The sequence below is a fragment of the Pseudophryne corroboree genome, chromosome 1, assembly GCF_028390025.1.
Source record: "Pseudophryne corroboree isolate aPseCor3 chromosome 1, aPseCor3.hap2, whole genome shotgun sequence".
Taxonomy (NCBI): Eukaryota; Metazoa; Chordata; class Amphibia; order Anura; family Myobatrachidae; genus Pseudophryne; species Pseudophryne corroboree.
The window spans coordinates 1,052,703,792-1,052,720,276 of NC_086444.1; the positions used below are offsets into that span (position 1 = coordinate 1,052,703,792).

The window sequence follows — 16,485 nt, forward strand, 5'->3', positions numbered from 1 at the left end:
AGTTAGGGAATTGAACCCATGACCTCAGTGCTGTGAGGCAGTAATGCTGACCATTACAACATCTGTGCTGCCCAGATTTGTTTTCTAATATACTGCTCATTTAATCCTCATATTTGACATTATTCCTGAATGTAATGGGACATTGGCAAATATTATAAATTCATTTGTTTAAATACATGGGCTTTTGTCTGCAAATCTAAGTTCATCGTACCTTAGTGCACTTGCAGCGTGTTTGCACCTCCATAAGTTGCAATATCATGAAAGCATTGCCCTTAAAATCTTGGTGGTGGTCTAAAAATGAAGATGTACAGTACATCCTTCATCTACTGTACATATAAAAAATATTTAATTTTGCAAATCAAAATCTTACAATATAGTATAGCTAGAACATTATTCTTAAAGGGAAGATAATTTGTTTCTCCTTAGAATCTTTGTGTGTCCCTTCAAAAGTTTTCAATGTAACCACAAATTTCTAGATACAGCCCTACCATTCTAGGGTTTTAATAGAATTGTATCTGTAGCCAACTATTTTGAACTTTAAAGACGTATTCCACATGGTATAGAATCAAAAGCCATGAGAATACTAAAATGAGTAAGATTTGTAAAGTTTTGTAATTGTAATTATTGTAATATTTTTTTTAAATACTGTAAATATGAAGGGTTATTGTGACTAGGTCAATCTGATGGGTAATATTTTGTTAATTTCTGTGTTTTTTCTTTCCAGACTTGAATCTCCAACAAGATCTTTAATAATGGAAGCCCCAAAAGGAGTACAAATCAGTGCTGTCGCAGGAGAATTCAAAGCCAGCTGTAGAAAAGAGCTACAATTACAGTCCACAGATGGGGAGGTTTGCATTATGTTACATATAGTTTATTCAGTTTTATCCCAATCCTTTCTCAGCAGGACTAATAGGCCCTACACACATGCCGATATTCTGAAAGATATGAACGATCTCGTTCATAAATGAACGAGAACTCGTTCATATCTTTCAGTGTGGAGACTCCAGCGATGAACGATGCGCGGCCCCGCGCTCGTTCATCGCTGATCTCCCGTCGGCTGTGCATGCAGGCCAATATGGACGATCTCGTCCATATTTGCCTGCACTTCAATGCAGCCGGGTGACGGGGGGAGTGAAGAAACTTCACTCCCCCCGTCACTGCCCCCCCGCCGCCGGGTTGCTCGTCGGCCGTATCGGCCGTCGGGCACCTCGGCGGCGCATCGCCGAGTGTGTAGGGCCCCTAAGTTATGAATCAGTTGAGTTATAGTATGTGAGTTATAGTATGTGAGTTATAGAATGTGAACTAAATCAGTTATTAAAACAGTTATATAGTACACAATTCGCTCTCTGCAGCAGTACTGTATAGCAAAAATTATTCTTAAACTTTACAAAAAGTGTATTTCTATCTTGTTAATGTAAAGGAGCCAGAGGTGTAGCTTGACTTAGGGTAAGGTTTAATTAACTTAAAAAAAGATTTCTGAAACTCTTAGGGAAATTTCTATCAAACCTTACAAAGAGGACAAGTGGAGATATTGCTCTTAGTAACCAATCAGATGATTTTTTGATTAGTGCATTTATTGAGCACCAAGGTACAGAAACATAACTGTACCACATTGTACAATTCAGATATTTATACACGTACTGTAGGTAAATTTTTTCTTTTCAGAATGTAACAAACTAACAAAAAAACTGAAAAAACTGCCAATAAATCTTAATAGGCATGTGTCTGCCATGGTGGGAAACAACCACATTAATTATTCAGACAGGGGGGCCAATAAAAGTAGAAAGAGGAGGAGAAAGAATGGGGAAGGGGTGGGTAACCAAAGTATTGCCAACCAGTTGAGTATATTGCCTCATTCTGTAATATCCAACCTGGTGGAAATAAAGTCTGAGTATCTGGATAATGTAATATAATATATTCCATTTCCAGGTAGTGATCGATTGTGTCTAACCAGTCACAGAGTGAGGGAGTGTCATTGAACCTCCAGTACACCAGGATAAATGCTGTAATGGTATTGTTCAGCTGTTTTAGTAACAACGTTTTGTATTTTGAGATCGGCATGGTCTAGTAGTTGAAGAGACAGAAGTGGGTATCATTCAGAATATCTGCAACAGAGGTCTTCTTGGAGATTTCAAGCATCCTGTGCCAGTAAGCAGTGATCCCAGAGCAATCCCATCAACTATGGAACTATGGAGCCTGTGTGCTGACCACATATCCAACATGTGTCAGAGACATTTGGGAATATTTTATGCAAAACAGATGGACCTCTGTACCAGTGAGATAAAAACTGTTGTGTTTCCATTATTGTGAGCTGACATGGGTATTGGTAAAAATTCCCTCTACCATGCCTGAGTAAATGTGGGGAGGTCAGCATGGCGGTTTTCATCAAACAATTTGTAAATGAGAGACACGTATACTGTAGGTTTCTGAGAGGCATACCAGGATTTTGCAAAGGATAACATATAAAGCTAGATGTAATAGGGTGCGATTTTTTTGGTGTCTAAAAAATCACACCAAATCGCACGTTTGTAATTTGCGAGTTTTTACTAAAAATCGCAAATGTAATAGGGTGCAAATGTTAAGGTGAAAATGGAATTTGCATGCGATTATTTTTGTTTTTTTAGTAAAGGAAACATGATTTTTAGTAATAAAAACATGCCGATTTTAGGTCATGTTTTTATTACTTAGAAGCATGCACAGATCAGTGAGATCTGTGCATGCTTCTGTCTGTAAAAGTAAAGAAAGTGTTAAAATAATAAAAAAAAATATGTGCAGGTCCCCCCAGTAGCATAACCAGCCTCTGGCTCTTTGAGCCAGTCCTGGTTGCAAAAACACAGGGAAAAAATTGATTGGGGGTTCCCCGTATTTAAACAACCTGCACCAGACTCTTGGACCGGTCCTGCTTACAAATATACGGGGGACAAAAGAAGTAGGGGCCCCCTGTATTTTTAAAACCAGCACCAGGCTCCACTAGCCAGGGAGGTGATGCCGTAGCTGGGGGACACTTTTATATAGGTGCGCTATCCTCATGACGTGGAGGAAATTGTGAATTATGCATTATTGAGGTTAGGGATGAAATCATGGACGATATGTAGGGCAGTAGTCTATGCTTTCTCCAACAAAGGGTGGCTATAATAGTAGGGTGTAGTTCTGATTGGAAGAATATCTATGGTCTAAAAACAGTAATGTACTTCTACTGGAACATAAAGGGAAGCACCCTCTATCTTAGCCCATTGTTTTCTTGGTGTATATGCATGACCATGTTGTTTTCCTATCAAGATGTGTTCCGTAATAAGATTAGATGAAGTCAGGAAATTAAGGAACTCCTTGAGTCCTACATCAACTTAAAACCTGAATGGTCACTCTAGAACTTCACCCTCTCCTTACAAACAATCCAATAACACACAGTACAAAGCTCCTGAAAAAAGCTCAGGGGAATTTGAATTGAAAGGGGTTTACAGTAAATACTGGAATTTGGAAGGGTGCTCATTTCACTTATACTGCATTAAGCCTGCCAAACCATGACACCCTGTGCTTCTTCCAATTGATACTGTAGGTTCCAAATTGGTTTTCCGAAGGGCAGGTTAAAATTTGCCTTAAAAAGATCAGAGGTCTACTTTGTAAGAACTACTCCTAAGTATTTCAGTGGGCCAGGGTGCCACACATACAGAAATGTATGTTGTAGGCCTTTAACCACATGGGAGGGAGTGCTCAGATTCATGGCTTGTGACATGGAAATGTTGTTTTTAAAGATTGATAACATTCAACATCGTTGAATCTTCCATGGAGTTTCAGAAGGCAGATCAAGTTGAAGATGATGACCAGTACATCATTACCGACCAATGCTAGTTTGTGTTCAACATTACCAGCCAAGAAACAATGACTCTCTGGATTAGCTGTAATTTCTCTGGCTAGTGCCTCTATAAACAAGTTGACCATTAGAGGTGAAAGGATTGTGATAGGACCCCATTAATGATTTTTTTGATAGAAGGGCAGATGTATAGGTATAAGATCCTAGCCCTGCACACTGCTCCCAGACCCAGATGGTCCAACACCCCAAACCTAAGCCATCAACCAATCCTGTCCAAACCTTTTTCCACATCTGACAACAAGAGCAGGGCCTGGATCTTAGATGAATCAACTGTTTGTTTTAAATCAATTATTTTAGTGGAGTTATCCGTAGCTTCTTTACCATGTAAAAAGTCATTTTGGTCATGTGAATCAAGTCAGGAAGTCAGACTATTAAGCGATTTGGGATTCTTTTTGCTAAATGCTTTACATTTATGTTGAGTGAAATATGCCTGTAGCTAGAGAATCTGGTAGATTCCTTACCCTCCTTAGATATGATCATGTTATGGGCTTCTAGGACCTCGGGTGTCAGATAGTCAATTAAATGCCTGTAGGTGTCATATATTTAATTAAATGCCTGTATTAACACAGCTGTGAGTTTGTCTTTAAAGATTTTACATTATAATAGGAAATGGTAAACCCATCTGTGCCAATGCTCTTCCCATAATAGAAGATTTGTTTGCTTCCTTAAATTCTAATCTGGTGATTGGCTGTTCTAAGTTTTACAATGTCTGATCACACAGAAAGAAATATCAGTCAAACTGTCACCAGTCTGTGCAGTCATGTGGGTAGGATCATACGATGGGGCTGTCAAATCAAAGTTATATATCCAGTAACGTAATATTGTTGAAGGAGAGCCACTATCTCACCAGTGGAGAGAATCAATTAGCCTTAATAATCATCTTTCCTTTTGTTAGATGGACTCTTCTGTATCTTAAGTGCTTGCACTAAGGCCCTCATTCCGAGTTGTTCGCTCGCTAGCAGTTTTTAGCAGCCGTGCAAATGCTATGCCGCCTCCCACTGGGAGTGTATTTTAGCTTAGCAGAAGTGCGAATGAAAGGATCGCAGAGCGGCTACAAAGAAATTTTGTGCAGTTTCAGAGTAGCTTCAGACCTACTCAGCGCTTGCGATGACTTCAGACTGTTCAGTTCCTGTTTTGACGTCACGACCAAACCCTGCGTTCTCCCAGCCACGCCTGCGTTTTTCCTGGCACGCCTGCATTTTTTCGAACATTCCCTGAAAACGGTCAGTACACACCCAGAAATGCCCTATTCCTGTCAATCACTCTGCGGCCAGCAGTGCGACTGAAATGCTTCGAAAGACCTTGTGTAAAACTGCATCGGCCGTTGTGAAAGTAAGTCGCGCGTGCACATTGTGCCGCATACGCATGCGCAGAAGTGCCGCTTTTTGCCTGATCGCTGCACAGCAACCGAAAACAGCTAGCGAACAACTCGGAATGACCACCTAAGAGCTGACTAGGTTTAAATCTTGATGTCAAAAATTTGTAACTGCATCTATGGAATGCCATCTTAGCTTTATCATTGAGCAGTTTAGGACACATGGACACCTGCTTAGGTTAGAGGAGAGGAGATTTCGTACACAGAGACAGAAAGGTTTCTTCACATTAAGGACAATACACATTTGGAATTCCCTGCTTGAGCGAGTAGTAATGGTGGCTTGATCATTACTTTTAAGAATGGGCTAGATAAATTCCTAATGGATAAGGATATACAGGGTTATGGTGGGTAAATCCTGCACTATAGTAAAAAATAAAATAATAATTACAAAAAAAAAGAGGAATTGACATAACGGCTAAACATTCACCACAGTTATAATTAGTTTTAAAAATATTACAGTGTAGGAGATCACTAACAGGTTGAACTCAATGGACAAATTGTCTTTTTTCAACCTCAGAAACGATGTTACTATGAGACTAATTCAGACCTGATCGTAGATGTGCTAAATTTAGCACATCTACGATCAGTCACACTGACATGTGGGGGGACACCCAGCACAGGGCTAGTCCGCCCCGCATGTGAGTCCCTGCCCCATCGCACAAGTACAAAAGCATCGCACAGTGGCGATGCTTTTGTACTTCAGGAGTAGCTCCCAGCCAGCTCAACTCCCAGCCAGTGCAGCTCCTTCGCGCTGGCAGGGAGCTACTCGTGACTGCCCGGGTCGCAGCGGCTGCTTGTGACATCACGCAGCCGCCGCGGGCCGCCCCCCCCCCCAATGGTCCGGGCATGCCTGCGTTGCCTAGACTGCGCCCCCTAAATGGCGGCCCGCCCCCTCCTGCCTGTCAATTAGGCAGAGGTGTTCACAGGGCTATGACAGCCGTCGGCTGTCGGCAATGCGCTGGCACACTGCGGCACTGGCGCATGCGCAGTTCAGACCTGATCGCTGCTGTGTGAAAACGATCTGAATCAGCTCCTATGTTATTATGTTACTATCTGCTTCAATTGTTTTTGATGTCCCTAGCCAGAGACTTCTTGTGCTTAGATTCCAATGATTTAATTTCTCTAGGATTGCTGTGATTTCTGTGCCCTTTCTGTTCCTTGATCCTAGAGCCCAATTGGATGCACTTGCCTCTAATCACACATTTTCTCTCACATGGATGTTCTATGGATGTTCTATCATGTGTCATTATGTAAGAAAACGTTCATTTAATTACCAAGACCATTATCAAGGCATGGTGTATAGGACTTCTATGGTAGAAGACACAAGGGAGTGGTCTGACCAAATGGTAGGAATGGTCAAGGAAGCTTATAACAAATCAATATGCCTATAACTTATGAATAGGTAGTATAGTCTAAGATACAGTTGTTGAGGTATGGAAAAGCAGTAGTAGTCACGGTCTACCAGTTGTTAGAGCCACCATAGATTATTCAATTGATGGTTAAAGAATGCATGTCTTACCTGACAATGAAATTGAAAGACTTAAAGGGTAATTAAGCATAGGATCTCAGATTTGTTGGGCTAGAAGTTAAATCCAGGAGCTGATGAATATTTGAGAACTGTATTAGTACATGTATAAGAAACAGTTTGTGTTTGCATCGTACCTCTGCATAAGATAATAACTTGAGGCTGGCTGCAGGCATCTGTCACCATTCCCCCTAGCTAAGCCATGTAAATTCACATAATGGGAGCATTGTGTCTGTGTTATAGGTAGCATCGATAAGTATGTGGGTGGCTGTAGAGACTTGGGGGGCACAGAAAAATGGTGTTTGTAGGTAGATGACTGACTGTACAAAAGGCAGACATATATTACCATAGAACAACTGAGCGTGAACAGTGGGCAGAGGATATAGGCAGCAGGCAAAAGAATAGAAGGGGAGGACCAACAGCAGTCTCACTGTACCCATACTGTAAAGATGGCATCTCCTGTCCCCGGATACAGGTGAGTTGTGTGCCTCAGAGGGGCTGGATACTGTCCACTCAGTCTATGCAGACAGCCATCTCAACTGTTACTAAGGGCAGAACCACAGCCCGGAATACGGTGGTGCTGATTATTGGTGGCCACCAACATTAAATTTTTGCAGCAGTTGCTGAAAGTCCACAAAACTGGATCTGTAGGTTGCAGTCAACTGTCAGCTAGTCCCCAGGATACAAAGATAGACCAGGCAGCCCTAAATATAATTGGGCAAGGCTAATGTATCCCAAGTCCACATCATTCAGCAGCCAGTTTACATCCCCTGAACATAGCTTCCATTTTATAGAATGTACTAGATAAAACATTGCTGGGATCTGATTAGTTGTTATGGCTAATGTCATCACTTGTCCTCTTTACATATTTTCATAAATCTCCCATTTAGTTGCAAATGTAGTAAGTTTTTTTGAAAGTTGATCTTTTTGGAATAAACATACAGTAGTTATTTTGGAATACTCTGTTATGCACACCAGTGCCTGCAGGAAAGTACTGGTGTCAGAACTGTTATGCACTCCAGTGTCTGCAGGAATGTACTGGTGTTTGAACTGTTATGCAAAACAAATGGACTCACAGACAAACTGGGGAATATGACATAACGTACACAGAAGGTGATAGGGTAACAAAATACACACAAAGTGAACAGAGAAGCCCAGAGGCTAAGGAACTGGGTATCTCCCTTGTATTAGAACTGCTCAGATGGAAAAAAGCAAGATGTTGTGTTTTAATACGTAGAGAACCCGAAATGCTGTTGCTAAGGGCAACAGCAAAACCCTAAAGGGTTACCAACGGGTGTGGCAGTAAACTCCTTGGTCAGAGATGGAATGATAGACACAAGGAGATTCTCCACAATCCTAATTCTCACTTGCAGTGCACAGGTTTTAGCTTACTGCCACTAAACTGACCCCTGACACCTAGCACAGTGAGACAGGATTAGACAGGCAAGTCTTAGAATACAGCCGCAAACTTGCTAAGTTCACAGAGTAGTAACAGAACCCCAGCAAGCTAAATGACTGACTCCAGTCTTACTGCTAGGTCTGGATTGGCAGAGTGTAATACCAAATCCCCAGGCCTATTTGCAGTAAGCAACAAACAAATACAAAGCTACACAGTACTGGCTAACTTTCATGAACTGACTAACCAACAAAGATTCAGCAGCATCTGCTTACCCTGAAAAGAGGCCTTATAAAGCAGGTGCTGTCCACGCCCCACTCAGACCTCACAGACTGTGAGCACAAAAACCAGCACCGGATCCCCTGCCGTGCACAGAGCCTATAACCACTGCACAGCAAAAGACCCGAACCGGAGTATCAGCTGCGCTCAGGTTACTCCACTAGCACTTGTCTCCCGGTTGCCATGACGACGTGGCAGCACAGGGCAGGAGACCCTAACAGTACCCCCCCTCTGACGAGGGGTCAAAGAACCCCTACCACCGGGTTTATCGGGGAACTGCGAGAAGAAAGAGCGTATCAGTCTGGGGGCATGAAGATCACAACTGCGCACCCACGACCGCTCCTCCGGGCCATACCCCTTCCAGTGCACCAAAAATGACAGCCGACCCCGAACCACCTTGGAGTCAAGAATCCTTTCAACAACAAACTCCCTCTGGCCACATATCAGAAGAGGGGAAGGTCTTCCACTGGAAGAAGGATTACTAATCGCCCGTTTTAAAAGGGAACAATGAAATGTTTTATTGATACCCAAAGAACGGGGCAGATCTAACTGAAATGCCACCGGATTGATAACCCTGGTGATCTTATAAGGGCCGATGAACCGGGGCCCTAACTTATGAGATGGCTGTCTCAACTTCAAATTCTTGGTAGACAACCAGACGAAGTCTCCTAATTTGAAGCTGCAGGGTCTTTTCCGCTTATCAAAAACCCTTTTGGTCACTAATGACACAGACACAAGGGCTTTCTTCACTTTCCGCCAAATACCTCTAAGGACCGAAACCACAGAGGAACCACCAGGCGTGGAGTCCAGGGGGTCAAAAGAATTGGCCTTAGGATGATGCCCATACACACAAAGGAAGGGAGAGATCCCTGTAGCAGAGTGAGCCGCGTTGTTATAGGCAAACTCCGCCATGGACAGATGAGCAACCCAGTCAGTCTGACACTTGGAGACATAACACCTGAGGAACTGCTCCAAGGACTGGTTCACCCTTTCAGTCTGCCCATTAGACTGCGGATGGTAGCCTGACGACAAGCTGACAGAAATCTGGAGATCGGAACAAAATGCCCTCCAGAATTTGGCCACAAACTGGGATCCGCGGTCAGAGACCACATCAAGTGGCAACCCGTGGAGACGCACAACATGCAGCATAAATAATTCAGACAGGCGTCTGGCTGATGGCAGCCCAACCAGTGGAACGAAGTGTGCCATCTTCGAAAACCTGTCAACGACAACCCAGATGGCTGTCATCCCCGAGGATTTGGGCAAGTCCACCACAAAATCCATTGAAATGTGGGTCCATGGCTTAGATGGGATAGAGAGTGGATGTAATGGGCCAACAGGAACCCCTCTAGGAGTCTTATTTCGGGCACAGATGTCACATGCCCGAACCCACTGATCCACATCCTTAGCCACCGAGGGCCACCACACCGCCCTAGATAGCAACTCCCGAGTTCTGGCAATACCCGGGTGACCTGCCGACTTCTTGGCATGGAATTCCAGGAACACTCGCTGTCTTAACCTAGGAGGTACAAACAAAAGACCTACCGGAAGGTCTGGTGGAGCCTGCTCCTGTGCTCTAAGGACTAAAGATAAGAGGTCCTGGGTAATGCCCACTTTAATACATGATGGGGAAACAATGGGCAACGGCTCCTCGGTGGTCTCCTGGATTGGAGCAAAACTCCGCGAGAGCGCATCAGCCTTGATGTTTTTTGACCCAGGGCGATATGTTATCAAAAAATTAAAGCGAGCAAAAAACAAAGCCCATCGTGCCTGCCTGGCATTGAGACGCTTCGCTGACTCTAAATATGCCAGATTCTTATGGTCAGTGAGAATTGAGACCACAAACTTAGCCCCCTCAAGCCAGTGTCTCCACTCCTCGAGTGCATCCTTAATAGCCAACAATTCCCGGTTACCCACGTCATAATTCATCTCGGCAGGCGAAAATTTACGGGAAAAGTAAGCACAGGGATGAAGGCGATTATCAGACACTCCCATCTGAGAAAGCACTGCCCCAATACCCATCTCAGAGGCATCCACCTCCACCACAAAAGGACGCTCTGGATCTGGGTGTCGCAGCACCTTGGCCGAAACAAATGCCCTTTTGAGACGGGCAAAAGCCGCTTTAGCCTCACAAGACCAGTGAGCAACATCCGCCCCTTTCTTAGTGAGTGCCACCAAGGGCGCCACTATAGACGAAAATCCAGCGATAAATCGTCTATAAAAATTCGCAAAGCCCAGGAAACGCTGAAGCGCCATCAAACTAGTGGGCTGCACCCAATCCAGGACTGCCTGTACCTTGGAACCCTCCATTTGGAAACCTTCTGGGGAGATAATATATCCTAGAAATGCGATTTGCTGAACTTCAAATTCGCACTTCTCCAGCTTCGCCCCAAGCCGGTGGTCTCTGAGTTTCTGGAGGACTAAGCGTACATGCTTCCGATGTTCCTCCAGGGAATGGGAGAAGATTAGGATGTCATCTAAGTATACAACTAAGAATCTATCCAAATATTCCCTGAGCACATCATTCATGAAATCCTGGAAGACTGCCGGGGCATTACAGAGCCCAAAAGGCATCACCAAATATTCACAATGCCCTGAGTGGGTATTAAAGGCAGTCTTCCATTCATCCCCCTCTCTTATTCGGATTAGATTGTACGCACCGCGTAGGTCAATCTTAGAAAAAATGGTGGCAGTACGAAGCTGGTCAAACAAGACCGAAATGAGAGGCAGTGGGTATGAGTTTTTAATCGTGATACGGTTCAATTCCCTGAAGTCGATGCAGGGTCGCAACGAACCGTCCTTTTTACCCACGAAGAAGAACCCCGACCCAACTGGAGACTGTGAAGGTCTGATAAATCCCTTAGCCAAGTTCTCCTGAATGTACTCTGCCATAGCCTGAGTCTCAGGACGTGACAGGGAGTACAACCTGCTCTTGGGAAGCTTAGCATTTGGCAACAAATCAATGGCACAGTCATAGGGGCGATGGGGAGGTAGTACCTCTGCAACTTTTTTGGAGAACACGTCCGCAAAATCTGCATAACACCCTGGCAATCCTGGCAAACTTAGCTGCGAGAGCCTGACTGGAAGGCTCAAGCAACTCCTGAAACAATCAGTACCCCAACTAAGAATCTCCCCAGAGACCCAGTCAAATTGAGGATTGTGGGCCCTTAACCAGGGTAACCCCAACACCAATGGGGCAAAAGTACAGACAGTCACATAAAAGGACAATTTTTCAGAGTGTGTGGCTCCAATAAACAAAGAAATCTGGCTAGTGCAAGAGGTAATTTTACCTTGGGATAATGGTTCCCCGTTTAACCCACAAATCTCAATTTCCGATGCCAAGGGTACTAAGGGAACAGAGTGTTTCAGGGCGAATTGGCGGTCCATAAAAACCCCGTCGGCCCCACTGTCCACAAAGGCCTCAGTCTTGACAGTTTGACCGAGGATCTTCAAGGTCACCGGAATGATAAAAGTCTTCTTGGGAAATTCTGACTTCTGGCCTGACAGGATATTTCCCATCACCCTCAGGCCCTGAAGTTTTCCGGCTTTTCTGGGCATGATACTACCACATGACCTTTATTCCCACAGTACAAACACAACCCCTGCTGTCTCCTCCGCGTCTTCTCACGCGAGGAGAGGCGGGTAGCCCCAATCTGCATAGGCTCCTCAGAAAATTCCTCAGAGTCTGAGGTTCCCTTGGGAAGGAAGGAAATCTCAGTCTCCCTTTCAAGCCTACGCTCTCTCAGCCGTCTATCCACCCGGATGGATAACTGCATGAGCTGATCCAAGCTATCAGGCAAGGGATATTGTACCAGTTGGTCCTTTATCTGGTTAGAAAGACCTCTTCGGTACTGGTGTCTCAGGGCTGGGTCATTCCACTGGGTATCATGGGCCAACCTCCGAAACTCCGTACAGTAAACCTCAACTGGCCTTCGCCCTCGCTTAAGGATCGAAATCTGAGCCTCGGCTCAGGGTCATCATCAGGGTCTTGTCAGGGTCATCATCAGGGTCTTGTCAGGGTCATCATACAACATGCCCAGTGCCGTAAAAAAAGCATCAACACTTTTAAGCGACGGACAGTCAGGCTGCAACCCATATGCCCAGACCTGTGGGTCTCCTTGTAGCAAGGAAATCACTATGCCCACCCGCTGAATCTCCGACCCAGAAGACTGAGGCCTAAGCCGGAAGTATAGCTTGCAGCTCTCCTTGAAACAAAAGAACTGCGAGCGATCTCCAGAAAAACGATCCGGGAGATTTACTTTCGGCTCCTTAACCCCTGCAGGTGCTGCTGCTGCGGGAGCTCCGCCAGCAGCCTGGGAGGTGTGCATTTTAATGGACAAATAATTAAATTGTCGAGTCAGGACCTGCACCTGATCGACCACCTGTTGCAACGTATTTTGAGGGGTATGCTCCATATTCCCACAAAATTTCAACAGGAGTATTAGGCTGCTGAATATGTTATGCACACCAGTGCCTGCAGGAAAGTACTGGTGTCAGAACTGTTATGCACTCCAGTGTCTGCAGGAATGTACTGGTGTTTGAACTGTTATGCAAAACAAATGGACTCACAGACAAACTGGGGAATATGACATAACGTACACAGAAGGTGATAGGGTAACAAAATACACACAAAGTGAACAGAGAAGCCCAGAGGCTAAGGAACTGGGTATCTCCCTTGTATTAGAACTGCTCAGATGGAAAAAAGCAAGATGTTGTGTTTTAATACGTAGAGAACCCGAAATGCTGTTGCTAAGGGCAACAGCAAAACCCTAAAGGGTTACCAACGGGTGTGGCAGTAAACTCCTTGGTCAGAGATGGAATGATAGACACAAGGAGATTCTCCACAATCCTAATTCTCACTTGCAGTGCACAGGTTTTAGCTTACTGCCACTAAACTGACCCCTGACACCTAGCACAGTGAGACAGGATTAGACAGGCAAGTCTTAGAATACAGCCGCAAACTTGCTAAGTTCACAGAGTAGTAACAGAACCCCAGCAAGCTAAATGACTGACTCCAGTCTTACTGCTAGGTCTGGATTGGCAGAGTGTAATACCAAATCCCCAGGCCTATTTGCAGTAAGCAACAAACAAATACAAAGCTACACAGTACTGGCTAACTTTCATGAACTGACTAACCAACAAAGATTCAGCAGCATCTGCTTACCCTGAAAAGAGGCCTTATAAAGCAGGTGCTGTCCACGCCCCACTCAGACCTCACAGACTGTGAGCACAAAAACCAGCACCGGATCCCCTGCCGTGCACAGAGCCTATAACCACTGCACAGCAAAAGACCCGAACCGGAGTATCAGCTGCGCTCAGGTTACTCCACTAGCACTTGTCTCCCGGTTGCCATGACGACGTGGCAGCACAGGGCAGGAGACCCTAACATACTCATCATTGTCATCACTAGAGATGAGGGACATTGATTCTACATGTAGCTTGAATCGAATTTACTGTCATAGCAGGCCATTTCATGGAATTTATAGCAATAAAATATACCAGTTCCATGCTTTTGTACTTCAGGAGTAGCTCACTATACATCACTATTCAAAGCAATTCCACATACTGTATTTGCAGTTTGTGGAATGAACAAAGCTTGAATGATGGCAGTCAACCCATCCTGCCATGCCATGTGGTTGAGGAAGGAGTGGTAATATTTAAGACCAACAAAATGTGCAAAATTTTGTGACCAAAGCAAAAATATTGCATAATAGCTTCTCAAATGATCACCTTCAAAATAAAAATGTTTGGCAATAAAATAATCATATCTCACTGCAGTCCTGTTGAAATAGGTTATGAGCTTTTATATAAAGTTGGTTTAACTGTTGACTTCATAACAGCCTTGCATATGGATCTAAGCAAGAAGTGATAATACTTGACCAGTGACTTTGCTGTAACAGCCATTTTGTTTACGCTTCCTAACGCTTCTTAAATGCATTATTTTTTTTTGTCTTCACAGATATTTTTAGATGCAGACAATATCAGACTAGGAAATTTACCACAAGGTTCTTTTATATCTTCATCCCCAAGCTCAGTAGGCCCTCGACAAACTGTCTATGAGCTGTGTGTTTGTCCTAATGGCAAACTTTACCTGTCTCCAGCAGGAGCTAGTTCCACATGTCAATCCAGTAGCAACATCTGTCTTTGGAGCTGAAGAAACTATAATGGAACTATGTGTTTTCTCACACCAGAATAGCCTTTTGCTACTATACCTTTGCTTCACAGTTCTGCTGATGATCTTGTGTGGCTTGGGAAATTATCCTGCATAAAGATGGTTATAAAAAAATAAATACGGACATTCAGATTGGAGGATCACATGGTAGTGCTGCCTGAGAGAATTTCATGGGTGCCTTTGCTACAGTACATGAAGTGAAGCACATCTCTCTATCTTGGATAAACCTGGAAAAAATAACTATAGTTCATGTGCAAGAGAATTTGCTAGACTCTTACAGGGGAAAACAGTAAAATCCTATGTGGAAAAAAAAAAGACTGTACTATTTTAAAGCACAATTTTCCATTCACTATTTTTGGATGTATACTTTTATCCCACAAATGGAAAAAAAAAATCTTACAGTATTATGTGATATCGCTTTTACTAAACAATTAAATTGAAAATATTGTTTTTAAAAGAAAAGTTTGAATTCCTCCTGTGTTTCCTTTTTTTTAAGATATATTTAATTTTATACATAAAATGTATCATCACTGAACTAAGAAAGACAATGGAGATCACTTCTATAGTTTGCACTTTTTTTTTACTATTTTAAACATTTATTTAGTAAGTGATTATTTTAGCAATACAAATAATAATTTAAAAAAATCTAACATCTCAAATGGACATCATTGTCTATCCATGTCTTTTGATGTAGTTCTTCCTTTCTGTCTGCAGTATGTCAACTATGTCCTCATGATTTATAAAGCATTAAAGTATAAACTTCATTGTTCTTATTGATTAATAGCTTGTGTATTAATTAAAACAGCTAATTTTAGAACTTTTCATCATGCTTCAATGATTCTGTCTCATTTTTATGTAGCTTCCAGTGGGGACATTTATAAAATCTGTTGCACACAAAAAAGTGACATTACTTACATTAATGATTAAAATTTTGTCACTTTTCTAGAGCAGTTGACAAATTGATTTGTCATCGATAAAGTTCCTTTTTTATGTGCACCAGCATATAAATGGCTGAAGTTTTATTTTATATTTGTTTACATAAATGAGCAAATACAGCATAACATCTTCATAACTGTATTGTGATCTAAAACATATGTTTTTACCATAAGTGCGATCATAAATTATTTAAAAATGCTCAAGAGAATATTCTGAAATAAATTTTTTTGCAAAAATCAGTTTAAAAGTGCCTTATCCTGACTCTATTCTAGTACAAAGTGACTAAGAATGAAAAGTATAGCATATAAATCAATATAAAAAATAATTATTTATGCCATTGTATAAAAATAATCTGTGAAAGAATATATGCAATAAATACAGTTGATGAAAGTATAGGCATCCCATCAAAGTCCAACCTCAGGCCACATTAGAACGACATCTTTCAATCAATAAAACATGTATATTTTTCTTTTAAAATACTGCTCTGTTTAGTCTAATTTATAATGTAACTTATTCCTGAGATTAAAGGACATAGCAATGTCTTTATTATATGTTTTTGGTTTGCATAGATTAACAATTCTCTGCCAAAATGCAAACGAAAGGTGCATTCTCTACCAGACCTAACAATTGTGCAAAATTCTATTTATTTATTTTTTGAGTGAAAATGGTCATGTTCAATCCCCCATTTTAATTTCAATAATTCACAAAATAAAATCTCATCATTAGTCTGTCCAGTAACTTTAGGAGGTTTATGTGCTAAGGCCCTCATTCCGAGTTGATCGCACCAAGCAACTTTTTGCTGCTGGTGCGATCAACTAATCTCTGCCTATGGGGGAGTGTATTTTAGCATAGCAGGGCTGCGATCACTTGTGCAGCCCTGCTATGCTAAAAAGTTTCACTCAAAACAAGACCAGCCCTGGACATACTTACC

The 16,485-nt window shown here is 42.7% G+C and overlaps 1 protein-coding gene across 1 annotated transcript in view; it reads left to right on the forward strand.

Annotated features, from left to right (window-relative positions):
• SGCZ (sarcoglycan zeta) overlaps positions 1-15,151 on the forward strand; it is a 1,577,608-nt gene extending 1,562,457 nt beyond the window's left edge. Inside the window, exons 9-10 of the mRNA XM_063920867.1 lie at positions 725-848; positions 14,406-15,151. Of these exons, the coding sequence (XP_063776937.1) occupies positions 725-848; positions 14,406-14,600 (319 nt within the window). The 3' untranslated portion in view covers positions 14,601-15,151. The remainder of the gene's footprint in view (positions 1-724; positions 849-14,405) is intronic.
• The last annotated feature ends 1,334 nt before the right edge of the window (positions 15,152-16,485 follow it).